Genomic DNA, 12,254 nt, shown 5'->3' with positions numbered 1-12,254 from the left:
GGTTTGCTTAGGTTCATCTATTGAGACTCCATTTGGGTATTTAAGAGTTGTTACTGGCAGCGGATTTGCCATATAGCGCAGCGCATCTACAAAAGAAGGGCAGAGCGATATCCCGACGTGTGGCGACAGCCCAAAAGGGTAACTAGGAACGACAGCCCCTAATTCAAAGTGATGATTTGGTCGCAAGATTGGCTCAATGGCTCCGCAGAGTTCACAGATGTTTGAACTAGTTACTTATAGTTAGGTTGGACTACTGGCAAGAGGGGGGGCCTTCGCAAATGGAGGCTAAACATAGTTATAAAATGGTACTGAAGTCTCACCAGGGCAATATTAGGCCATATTATACAGCAATGCTGAGCTTAGAGTGATGATCGCAAGTAGATTTTTTTTTTAAAAAAAAATGACTACACTCTACTGTGTAGGTTCATTATTTAAGATCAATAGTACTCAATTGCACAAGTATTGCTATGGTAGGTCAAAATTAAGGCTAGTTGGATGCTCTTAAAAAAGCTGCCGTACTATCATCCCTTCCCTTCTCATGACTCAAAAGGGTCGATTAAATTCCATGAAGAATATAGACCGAAGGCTTAATTTGGTAAATATGATTACATGATATTCACAATTTCGTAGAATGCTGTTCCTGTGTCTATGAGACGGCCAACAAGCAGAGCCCTGAAAGCAACAGGAGCTGTGTAGAACGTCACCCACTCTTCAGCTGGCCCAAACTCGGGGTGGATGTAGAGCACGACGCGGTTGCGCGCTCGCTCAGCCTGGACGCAGGCGACTAGGCGTTTCAGCAACCAGGATGGGTAAATGGAGCCCAGACGGGTGCCGATATCTTTAAGACGCGGCAACAGGCCCGCCACGGCGTCGAGCAGGTCAGCGTCGCGGCTGCACAGCAACAGGAGGCGACTGACAACCCACATAGGGCCGATGCGACTAGTGTCCTCGTCGAAGAAGTCTTGCGGATCCATACCGGCGATAATTTGGAAGACTAGAATAGCCCAGGGGTCAGGATCCGACTGCTGACTTGCATCAATCCCAGTGTTAGGGCTGTTATTCTCTCGAGCGAGGCTACCACCTGTACAGGCATCGAGGTTGCTGCGTGAGCATAGCAGCTGTGCCACGGCATATCGTAGATAGTTGGCCGCAGCGCCATGTGAACGGAAACGCAACGGCTCGACGTCGAGGCGACTCTTGCTGCGCGCCGTCGTGCCATACACGGGCAGCTCATCCAGCGCCAGGCGGTCGTGCCAGCAATCCAGCTCGTCCTGTACCTCCGCTAGGCGGGCCAGGAAGCTGTCTTCCGATCCGGAACCGGTGCCGGTGCCGGTGCCGTAGAGGCCGTGGCGTGGGGCCGTGTCCGGGCGGAGGCGCTCAAGCTGCCGGCACCAATCGGCATAGGACGGATATGCAGGGCTGGGGCCGACTAGGCGAGCCAGCAGGAGGCGCATAAACACCCTCTGGGCCTCGCACAGCAGGGGAAGCAGGCTCTGATGCGCATCTCCGCCGGAGCTGATGATGTGCAGCAGAGGCTGACGCACCTCCCAGGGCACCAGACAAGCCGCGTCGGTCCAGGCGCCGCACTGCAGAGAGTACCAGCTCTTGACGGCAGCCCATTCGCACAGCAGTCGGCGACCCAGCGCCCACGAGGCCAGGCTACTTATGTGCTCGACGACGAGGCGGTCGGCTTGCTTGGCATGTGTATAGCCGCCGATGAAGGAGCCGATACGGATCTCGATCTGCAGGAATAGTGCCAGGACCGCTAGCATTACTGCCGCCCGCGCCGCACTTGTGGCACAGGGCAGATCTTGGGCCGTTGCCTGAAGCGCCAAGCTATACAGCTCCAGCTGCCGTCGTTTGTCTACCTCTGCTCTTCCTCGCGAGTCCTGAAGAGGCGAAAGTGCCAGCAGCGCATACTTGAGCGCGGCATTTCCATAGCCTACGCCCTCCCAGATGTCGCGGAATACGGGTGCCAGCTGGGGCGGGAAGTGGTTGTGTAGCCAGGGGCTGGGAGGCAAATCAAGGTCGTTGTCATCGATACGTGGATCGACTGGGCTGAAGGATAACAGCGGCTGGGTAAACCACGCTGGACTGTCGGGCATGAGCTCGGCCGCTGCATCAGTCCTTGTCATCTCTTGGTCATCCAGCGAGGCACCATGCCGGGTTGGTGTGGTGAATTCCCCAGGCGGCGTCTCGGCCTCACGAGCCGGTGAAACGGGAGTTCCAGGGAAGACCGGCAACAAGGACGGGGCCTCGATGTTGTTGAGGGCAAGCCTCGGCTGTGGCTCGGCAGTGTTGCTGCTTGACGTCTCTATCGCTACTATCGACTCGCTCTCACGTATAGGCGAGCTGGATAGCTGGGATGCCTCAAGCTGACGACGAGCAGTTCTAGTCTCGGTTCTACGGCCCACTGCCTGCGCGTCGTTGAGGAAGACCAGACGAATTGCGTAGCCCGCGCAATGCAGGCCCAAACGCGTGCAGCTACGGCAGGCTGGCTTCTCTTCATCGCACTAGAATAAGCATACAGTCAGCAGCACTCACTTGAACCCCGTGTAACTCTTCCTCACCTTGGTACGCCGGTTGCGGCACGTCCAACAGCCGGTCCGCGTGCGTGTAATGGCCCTTTTGGGACGGTTCCCCATACTTGAAGATGCCATAATTACATGTAGAATGTAATAATAAGGCTTCGTTGGAGCATGAGATGACTTTGCAAAGGCTGCAACATCTTCAAAGTCCTTTACTGCTTTATCAGGCTGCGTTTACCGAGCCATTGCAGATGTGATGTCCATTATCAAGCTGCTCCCCGCAATAGACCTCCGCAACCCCACCATGATTTTGCGACCATCCGTCGTCGTTCCCGATTGCCAGATTAGGAAAGCGTATGAATCAATAGTCTCCGGCTTTGTCGTCTCTTGTAATCGGTCAATGATAAGAGCAGTTCGAGTGACTCCGTATCGAGTGACTCCGTATCAACTAGATCTATGATTGTAATCAACCTCGGAAACACGCGGCATGATAAGTGGTGCTAACTTATGTTTGTTGATGCGACGAAAGACCCCATGCGCAGGCGCATGAGAACATGCAGTGCTAATTTCCTTAGCTGAATCTCTCCAGGCTTGGTCTCAGTCTCCTGGATATTTTGGAAAGATCAGTTACATTCCATTCTTCAAGAAGTGAAGCCAGACTTTTCTATACTATACATAAGATCGTGGTGACTCTTTATAGGCATCAAGCTCCAGTCTCCTCTCGTCCTCTTCGTAGCTTAGTCGCTGTGGCTGTAGTTGTTCTCTGAAAATAATGTATTCCGTCGTAGAGTTCGCCTCCTCTACTCTGGAATACCAAGTTGTCACGCGTTTAGGCCTACCACAGCTCGTGCCATTGAGCAATATTGTGATTCAACAAATTCTCTGGTAATTATGCTTCTCCTTTTATCTTTTGCCTTTACTCTTTAAGTATGTTGATCCTAGCTGACTCCTTTATTCAATGCTACGAAGGGTGGTGCAAGCTGCTGCGTCGCTCATTCTATTGCCTATTAGCTTCATACAACTCTATAATCGACATCGACTTACTAGCAAAGACAAGCCTTCATCTACATTGAATATTGTTACTGCGACTTTCTTGGTTTGCCTTCCTCGCCCCTCAAATCATGCTCCAAGCCCGCGCTGACGATTGCGTCTCTTTCCCCTCTCATTCTGCAGGTAGCTCAGGGCCTTGTCATAACTAGCCAGATCCATCGCATCCTGAAGTGGCCACGTTCACCGGTCGATCCAACCTGGTACCATGTCTTGACAGGCGTGATAGTCCCGTTTTTGGCCGTATCGGCCAGTTTGGCGTCATGTTTGCTCATACTATTCTCCTGCCCTCGATTCCCTCGATTGCTCTTTGGTTTGGTCATGTGTATAGCCGTCACCATTAACTCCAGGCTCTCCGAGCATCTTGACTTTTCGACAGCTATCTCTGCAAGCGGCTATGTCCTCTGTGTACTCGCCGACCTCGCCCTCGACAATGGCCAACATTCTGGCGTGCTCAAACAGCTCACCTTCTCTTATGTCAACGACTATTTGCAAACTCCTATGGAACAGAATTTGCCCGGTCTTCCACAGCGTGCCGAGCCAAATCGCGTCATCGCTGTTATAAAAGGCTTGAACCCAGAGTCTCACGCACGAGCGTTGCTCCCAAGCTACTGGCGTCTAGTCTTGACTGCATGCTTCCCCGAGCTCGCCATGAGCTTCGTGTACGAGCTCATTGATATCGTCTGCAAATTTGCCTCTCCTTGGGTACTTCGGAGATTTCTCATCGAGCGCGATGCCCTCAGCGTGGTGGGCATATTCCTTCTAAGCTCGGCCAACGCCTTTGCCGTGACACAAGCCTCATACAGAGTCAAGACTATCGGCCTTGAGCTCCGAGCCGGTTTGGTGTCGTGTATCTATGACAAGATCTTGACTTCGTCTAACCAGAGTCCTTCCTCGGCACCGGTTGTCAACCTGGTCGAAGTTGATACTGTAAGGGTTCAAGATTTTGCAACCTTTGTGCATGCCGTTTGGTCGGCGCCTTTACAGTTAACCCTTGCTACGGTCAGTCTCGGACTGATTCTCGGGTGGCAGAGCACGCTCGCAGCCGCCCTATCGGTGGTCAGTTTAGTCTTTCTCATGTTTCTACTTATACCTCGCAATAAAAGGCATTCTTTCTAACAAGGAATAATAGGTAGCTGTAACACCGCTTTATTATTTTTGTAAGCATCTCATTGAAAAGTACCAGATTGCAGCCATGGCTCGCCGAGACGTCCGCATGTCTTTGACCTCGGAGGCTCTCTCCAACGCCAATCTAGTAAAGCTGTGGGCTCAAGAGCCGCTCATGGAGAAGCGACTAGATGCTGCCCGCCGCGGTGAGCTGGCCGTCTCCGAATCCATCGTCTGGGTCTCTACACTACTTAATATGCTAATGCGAGGGGCACCCACCTTGATCTCGGTCGTAGCCTTCATGGCGGCAGTCGCAGTTGGAAACCCCCTCCGCAGCGAGCACATCTTTCCCTCGCTAGTATTCTGCTCCCTTCTTGTCTATCCTTTGGCTCTGCTGCCCATTGCCGTTTCAACTTGGGCCGCTTGTGCCGTATCGTACGCCCGTGTCAGAGCCTTTTGTGCAGAACAGGGAGCAGAGGAGACACCTAGCCCAGCTCGCAAACCTGTGAGAGACTCAGCTCTACCGGACGGTGTGGCTATTTACTTTAACAATGTCAGTTTTCGCTGGAAAGAGGCCACAGAGGTACCATCCCTCCTCAAGATTAGTTTCCTTGTTGGCGAGAAGCAGCTGGCAGCGTTGGTTGGCCCCGTTTCCGCGGGCAAATCTACTATTGTTAAACTGGCCTTGGGCTCTCTGAAGCCTCTTAGTGGACTCGTGGACACAAGAGGCACCATTGCCTACGTACCACAGGATCCCTGGCTCATCGCAGGGAGCGTGCGGGAAAACATCTTATTTGGGCGCGACTTGGAGCCGGCTTTTTACGACGCCGTAATTAAAGCCTGTGCATTGGATCGCGACCTCGAGCGGATGCCCCATGGAGACGACACGCAGATGGGGAGCCACGGCATGGGACTATCGGGTGGCCAGAAGAGTCGCATCACCTTGGCACGAGCTGTGTACGCGAGGGCAGATGTCTATGTGCTCGATGACCCCCTGGCCGCCGTCGACAGCCAGGTGCACCGCCATTTGGTGGACCATGTCATTGGCCCCAAGGGGATGCTCAAGGACAAGGCCAGGCTGGTTGTCACAAACTCTGCGGCGGTTTGTTCTTATGCCGATCAAGTGCTACAGATCACAGACGGTCAGCTGCAGGATATCAAGACTGGCAGTCCACAGCTGTTGAAGTTGCCAGACAGGGTACATGTAGCAATGGTCGACAAGCCGGATCACTCAGTCGAGGTGGCCAGCCTTGGCATCAATGCTTCATCTCCTGACGAAGAAGCGAATAGTCAGAGCGAGTCAGTCCAAGAGAACCAAAACCTAGAGAATTCGTCTGCAAACAACAACCAAGAGTCCTCGGTGGGCGACCCAGCTCGAGTGTCCTTTACAGACTATAAAAGATGGCTGAGAATCGCACATATCTGGCGCTGGAGTCTGATGGCATTTTTCACCGGCCTCGCATTTGCCTCCAACATCATGTCGACTTACATGCTCAAAGTGTTTGCCGATAAGCTCGGCAACGGCTTGGTTATGCGGGCCTTGGAGATTTACGCCGCCGCAGGCGTTGTACAGACATTCATGTCGTGCCTCTCCTTGCTCTTGGGCTGGTACCTTTGCCTGAAGCCAACATCACACAAGATCCATGGTATGCTGGTTGCGGGTGTCCTGCAAGCCCCGTTATCCTTTCTCCAGCGTACCCCGACGGGCGAGATCATGAACCGCTTCGCCAATGATCTCGCACGGCACGATGGCCCTCTATTCACTTGCATATTCGGCTACTTGAACTCGTTACTACGCGTCGTCGCCTCCCTCGGTACTCTCCTAGCTTTTGCACCGTCGTCAGCCGGTGCAGTCGTAGCACTTGGGGCCTTGGGATGGTGGTTGCAGTGCATTTGTCTCGGCGTCTTGGTCGAGACAAGACGGCTTGAAACCGGCTCACGAAGCCCCCTAATCACAAACCTGCAGGAAACTCTAGCCGGGTCCGACATTATTCGCATCTTTGGTCGCCAGACCTACTTCGAGACTAGAAGCTTTACAAGTCTGCGACGCAACTTGACCGCTTATATGGCTTTCGTCTCCATAGAACTGTGGCTGGTCCTCCGGCTGTCTCTTATTTGCTCGTAAGCATACCGCCTTTCAAGTTAAATGAACCCTAAATAAGAGATTTTCAAAACTCACATTATCTGTTTCTAGGTTGTTGCAAGGCCTGGCTGCGGCATTTCTACTTGTAGGCGGCGTGGATGCGAGTGCAACTGGCTTCGTCATGTCATACATGCTTCAGTTAGCCACGTCCTTCACTCAGACGGTTCTTCTCCGCACTCAGATGGATTGCGAGATGGTTTCTGCACAGCGCATATTTTCTTTGATAGATACAAAGGCGGAGAGGATGAGCACAAACGAAGCAGAAGCCGTGATCCGGACCCAAAACGTGGATGCTTCCTGGCCCTCCCGTGGCACTGTGACGTTCCGCGACTTCAGCGCCGGCTACAACTACAACTACCACGACGACGAGAATGATTCCAGCCTTATACTTCGCAACATCAACCTGGACTTTGCGCCAGGCCAATCAACTGCCATTATAGGCCGCACCGGCGCCGGAAAGTCATCATTGGCTCTAGCAATGCTGCGCGTACTCCAGCCCGTCCGTGGCCGTATCGAGATCGACGGCACCGATATCACGCAGGTTGACTTGGATGTGCTACGTTCACGCGTGGCCATCATTCCTCAGAACTGCGGCGCATTTGCCGGCACAGTGCGCACCAACCTCGATCCCAACGGCGTTCACGACGAGTCAGATCTATTGCGTGTCGTTCGTGACAGTCTCTTTGCCAGAGGGTTCAAGACGCCACAGGCTGCGCTCGATTCTCCAGTGTCACAAGGAGGGTAAGAATTACATAGAATGCTCGACTGGAAAGGCTAAGATGATGAAGAAACTAATTGGAGATTATTTTGACAGGTCTAACCTTTCCGCCGGCCAATTGCAACTCCTGGCTGTTGCCAGATGTCTCCTTGTGGGATCCAGCACTGTGATATTAGACGAGGGTGAGAACTTAACACCAGACGAAAGCTTTTAATCGTTCTCAATTTAGAAGCTAACGCCTCTTATCGTTCCTAGTTACCTCGACCATGGACGAAGCCAACCAACGACTCATTCATGAGGCCTTGAAGACTCAGCTCCGAAACAAGACCGTCATCACCATATCTCATCATCTCCGAAGCGCAGTAAGCGAGAATGCCTAGCCTAGAGCGACACTCTTTTCAGATGCTAACTCTTTTGCCAGATTGACAACGACCGCATTATTGTCATGGACAATGGTACAGTCGCAGAGATTGGTTCTCCTAAGCAACTCTTTGAGAACAACGGCATATTTAGGAGCATGGCTGTTGCTGCTGGGTTGGAGAGCGAGCTCCGTAGTAAGGGATTGTTGGAAGCAGCGGAAAGCGGATAGCAAGGCAATAAGAGAATGGAATTACGCATTGTAATAAATATTAAGCTGAGATTACATCTTTTGAGATGAATGGTTTGAAAGCATTGCGATTAATAGTCTTGTAGGTATTACAATCGCTGTGAACCATAGTTACAAGGTATTACACACTCTTGGCATCATACTTGTATAAATTAATTAATTTATCATACTAGATAGCAATATACATAACTAGTCGGCTATCGAGATATTTCGAGAACTTAGTATATATACCTACTTGAACGTATTTATGTAAACAGATCGCTAGATAGCTAGATATTGAGCGAGAAATCAAATTGGGATATGTTTGTTTACCATGCCGCTGTCTACCCTATAAAATTAGACCAGTTGCTCTGATCCGACCGATTCACAACTATTAACCATAAACTGAAGGCATTCCTTAGTATCTTATTACTAAGCCTATAAGCAACTAGTTTGTCGATTATTCTTAGATTTCTATAACAACCGACTTATATAATATTTCAACATCCTAGCTTAGATACCTACCATAACTAACACCAAGACTCTAAGCCCACATCCACTGTGACGAAGTTTCATCTCATCCCATCATTCAGGCTGCAAACATTTCTCAATCCCATCCACACAAACGTCAAGCCTTAATCCCACTTGTTTGGACCAAAAGTCTCTCCCTTAGCAAGTTTCATGTACCTGCAGTCATGAAAATCGCAAGTCGTGGTGTGGTATTTGGTACCCCACCAAGCGGGAAACTGCCAAAGAAGCGTCAGTCTACCGTCAGAGAGACACAGGGATGAAGGCAAGGCAAGGAGACAGGAAGAGAAGTGGGCTTACCGAAACTCCGGCGTTGGAAATGGCAAAGAACTGCACCAATGCTGACAAGACAATGCCGGCTGTCAACGCGCTCGACAGCACCAAGGCGTACTTTGCCCACCAACCGGGCCAGCGGTCCTTGATGAAAACGCCAAAGATGTATGAGAAGAATAGCGTGCCCCAAAACATGGACAGATTCGACGGTGCCCATACCACACCACCCAGCACTGTTTTCTTTTTTAGCGCCATTATCTAGGAGGAGTCACAACGACACATGGCTACTTACACATGACGATGGGATGGGCATAGCGCAGAATGCTGTTGGGCCAAGCTCGCTTGCCAAGATACCATAAGACGGGCCACAAGAGGCCAGCCAGGAAGCCGAACATGATCTTCCAGTATAGCGCGTCGACGTGCTAGGTAAAGTGACTATTAGTTATTCGCTCTTTCTCTCGCTATCTTACGTGGAGACACGAAAGAAAGGCTGGCGATGGAGAGGGCAGTCATGAGAGACTGCAAGTAGAAACGAGAGTTGGACATACCGTGAACATCCTTCTTGGACCAAGCAGGCCCCAAGTCAGAGATGATGAAAATCCTGTCTGGGCCGTACCGCAGACCCAGTGCACATTGACTTGGGGGTTACACATGCCCTTGACGCTGAACTGGAAGTTGACGACAGCTAGGACCACAAAAGTTGACACCAGGCTCGAGATGATCTGCGAAGCGAACATTTGGCGTGGCGGAATCTTGACATAGTGAGCCAGTTTCATGTCTTTGGCGAAAAAAAGAGCCTGTTCGAGAATGCCCAAGCCATATGCGCGGAACAGCAAGTAGGCGGCAGGCCGGTTATGCACGGCATAGCCAGCAATCTACACCTACTTTAGATTCAATATTGTGGTTGATAACAAGGGACACACTTACAATGTCAAAGAGAAGCTCCAGAGATGATTGATAGCCACTAATGGCATAAACGACACCGATAGGGATGAGGAAGAAAATGGACAAGGCGATGGTGACAGGAACGGTCCCTAGTAATGTAAGCAGTCGGCTATTGAATCAGTTGCCAGATAAATGGAGTTGGTTACTTACAGCCAGGCGCTCCAGTAGGCCAGCCGTATACTGTTGCAAAGCCAAACGCTGCCCCAATGGCACCCACAGCTAGATACCATGTCTAAAAGAGGAGACCGTTTTCAGATTAGCAGCTTGTCTACCTCTGGTGCAGGTCAATCTGGTGATAATTACCTCAGGGACCTCGTGATACCGCGACATAAGCCGGGAATGGACGTCGTCAAAGGCGTGATGGACGGTTATGCCGCGGATGGCTTGCTTGATGACTTGCCCAAAAGCCTTTCCGTACCAGAGCCAGGTGAAAGTACAGACAGCCGGGATAACCTTTTTCGAGGGGTGGTAACAGAAATTGTCAGTCAGAGCCGCGTAGTCTTCACTAGACAAGGGGGAGGACTGAGCAAGGGCAACATACAGCTAACAAGACAGCATATCGCAGAACAAAGGTTGCGGGCAAGAAAAGCGGCGAGTATTCCCGGTACGCGGTCTCGTTCAAGGTGCTGCCGGGGCCTACAACTCGCAAGAAGTTGTACTGGTTGCCGGTGTTGTCGTATGCGTACCACGAGTTGATCGGCAAGTAAGCCGTGTACCACGTGTTTGTGAAGAAGACGGGGATGACAACCAAAACAGCCCACACCAGAGCCGAGCCGACAATCTGGACGACGACGAAGAAGGGGTAGATGATAGGGTCAACAACCCCGCTGAACCAGTTCCAGTCAAACGTGGTGAGCAGCGGATTGAGCCCCAGATTGAAGTAGTAGCTTCCCGTCAGAATGGACAGCGTTGCGCTGGTGGGTGCGATCCATGTCGTCCAGTTGAAAAAGGTCAAGATGGGCATGATGGTGCCCGGCAGCCAGTAATACAGGAACATGAGCCCACAAACGATAAAGAAGAAGTTGAAGCGGGAGATTTTCCAGCCGTGCACGTGTGAGTTGCTTTGGTTGTGTAGCGCGTTGTTGAGCGCTGCCTGGCTGAGAGTGAAGAACCAGATCATCTGGGGAGGATAGATGAGAAAGCGGCGGATTATGCCAGCCAGCCCAAAGCCGGTGATCTGAAGAGCTAGCATGGCACAAATTTGATAGGGCTTATCGCGCGGCGTAAGCTGAGTACATCTACACGCCTTACATGAGATGGGAAGAAAGGGGAGATACCTACCCAGGTGCCTGCCCAGCTTTGTCCTAGAAACATGGGCAAATACTGATCAAAGAATAACGGTGTAATATAAGTAACGCCTGTTTATACTTGGTAAGCCCATCGTCTTTGACCTAAACATACGGAGGGAAGAGAAAAGACGCACTGCCACTACTTGCGTTCGCCATTATAGTCTAATATAGAGTCAGCTAGGTAAAGATTCTGAACGCCAGCCAAATCAAAGTTGTACATAAGCCAAAAAGGCAAGTAAGATAAAAGACAGTGGCTTAGATTCCTTACAATAAGCATATGCTCTTTAATGGAAAACGGTCCCGGATTGAGGCTGAATTCGAAACGGGAACCTCTCAAGAAGACAGTAGACGGCAGAAAAGCAGCGCAGAAGCGTCCCATTGGGAAAGAGAACAGCTGCGCAATGTAAACTGAGACGGTCAGCGTTGGGTTCCGCGGCGCAAAGAACTGGTTGAGGCCAGCTAGTCCGGCAGCCCAGACCAAGCCAATGATCCAGGCGCGGACGGTCCCGCAAGGCATGTCTGGGTCGTCGACGTTGGAGAAGATTGCGCGAATCTCGCGGTAGACTGAGTTGCCATGGAAGACAGCAGCGACCAGCCGTGCTTCCACCTCGACGGCTTGCTCTATCTTGTCTTCGGATACGCTGAGACGGGCAACTAGCTCTTTGACGCTGTCAGTGAACGACTGTAGGATCAGCATGTCATCACTGGCAAATAGTAGTCAGTATTTTTTCATCGCACAAGTCTAGTTCAACATCTTTCTAGAGCTGGTATTCAGCTATACTCACCCATGTTCGATTAGATAGTCAGCAAGAATCGCTCGCGCATTGTCGAGTGTGAGCGAAGACGCTTCCTCGGCAGCTCTATCAATGTCATCTTGCGAGATGCCATACTTCTTATAGTCAACCTCAGATTGGTTTCGGAAAGACTCTTCAACAGTGTCCTACTAGCTCCAAAGCACCTGTTAGAATACTGACGGTGCATAAGATTACTTGCAATAGCAGCAACCAAGTGATGGCAAGGGGAAGCTGACTATGACTGTGCCGACCTGCTCGCTAGCAGGACGTTTGCCTTCCATGGCCTTTAATTGGGC

At 51.2% G+C, this 12,254-nt stretch overlaps 3 protein-coding genes across 3 annotated transcripts; 1 reads left to right on the top strand and 2 right to left on the bottom strand.

Moving 5' to 3' along the window:
• Positions 1-605: 605 nt before the first annotated feature.
• Positions 606-2,660, bottom strand: V8C40DRAFT_266130 (Zn(II)2Cys6 transcription factor domain-containing protein; the record flags this gene model as incomplete). The annotated part of the gene is made up of 2 exons (XM_083219713.1): positions 606-2,513; positions 2,571-2,660. The coding sequence occupies 2 exons, from the start codon at positions 2,658-2,660 to the stop codon at positions 606-608; spliced, it is 1,998 nt and encodes a 665-aa protein (XP_083073266.1).
• A 1,566-nt stretch (positions 2,661-4,226) lies between these two features.
• On the top strand, positions 4,227-8,132 carry V8C40DRAFT_275032 (P-loop containing nucleoside triphosphate hydrolase protein; the record flags this gene model as incomplete). Its single annotated transcript, XM_083220663.1, has 6 exons — positions 4,227-4,634; positions 4,708-6,803; positions 6,877-7,566; positions 7,640-7,725; positions 7,799-7,905; positions 7,965-8,132. The coding sequence occupies 6 exons, from the start codon at positions 4,227-4,229 to the stop codon at positions 8,130-8,132; spliced, it is 3,555 nt and encodes a 1,184-aa protein (XP_083073265.1).
• Positions 8,133-8,798: 666 nt separating this feature from the next.
• Positions 8,799-12,239, bottom strand: V8C40DRAFT_275031 (OPT oligopeptide transporter domain-containing protein; the record flags this gene model as incomplete). The annotated part of the gene is made up of 11 exons (XM_083220662.1): positions 8,799-8,816; positions 8,958-9,163; positions 9,223-9,352; positions 9,479-9,805; positions 9,858-9,964; positions 10,026-10,107; positions 10,179-10,328; positions 10,417-11,103; positions 11,433-11,868; positions 11,950-12,104; positions 12,195-12,239. The coding sequence occupies 11 exons, from the start codon at positions 12,237-12,239 to the stop codon at positions 8,799-8,801; spliced, it is 2,343 nt and encodes a 780-aa protein (XP_083073264.1).
• Positions 12,240-12,254: the final 15 nt, after the last annotated feature.

Source organism: Trichoderma camerunense (genome assembly GCF_050948025.1).
Source record: "Trichoderma camerunense strain CBS 138272 chromosome Unknown V8C40scaffold_9, whole genome shotgun sequence".
Lineage (NCBI taxonomy): Eukaryota > Fungi > Ascomycota > Sordariomycetes > Hypocreales > Hypocreaceae > Trichoderma > Trichoderma camerunense.
Note: the sequence above shows the minus strand (reverse complement) of the source record. Positions and strands in the feature narration are given on the sequence as shown.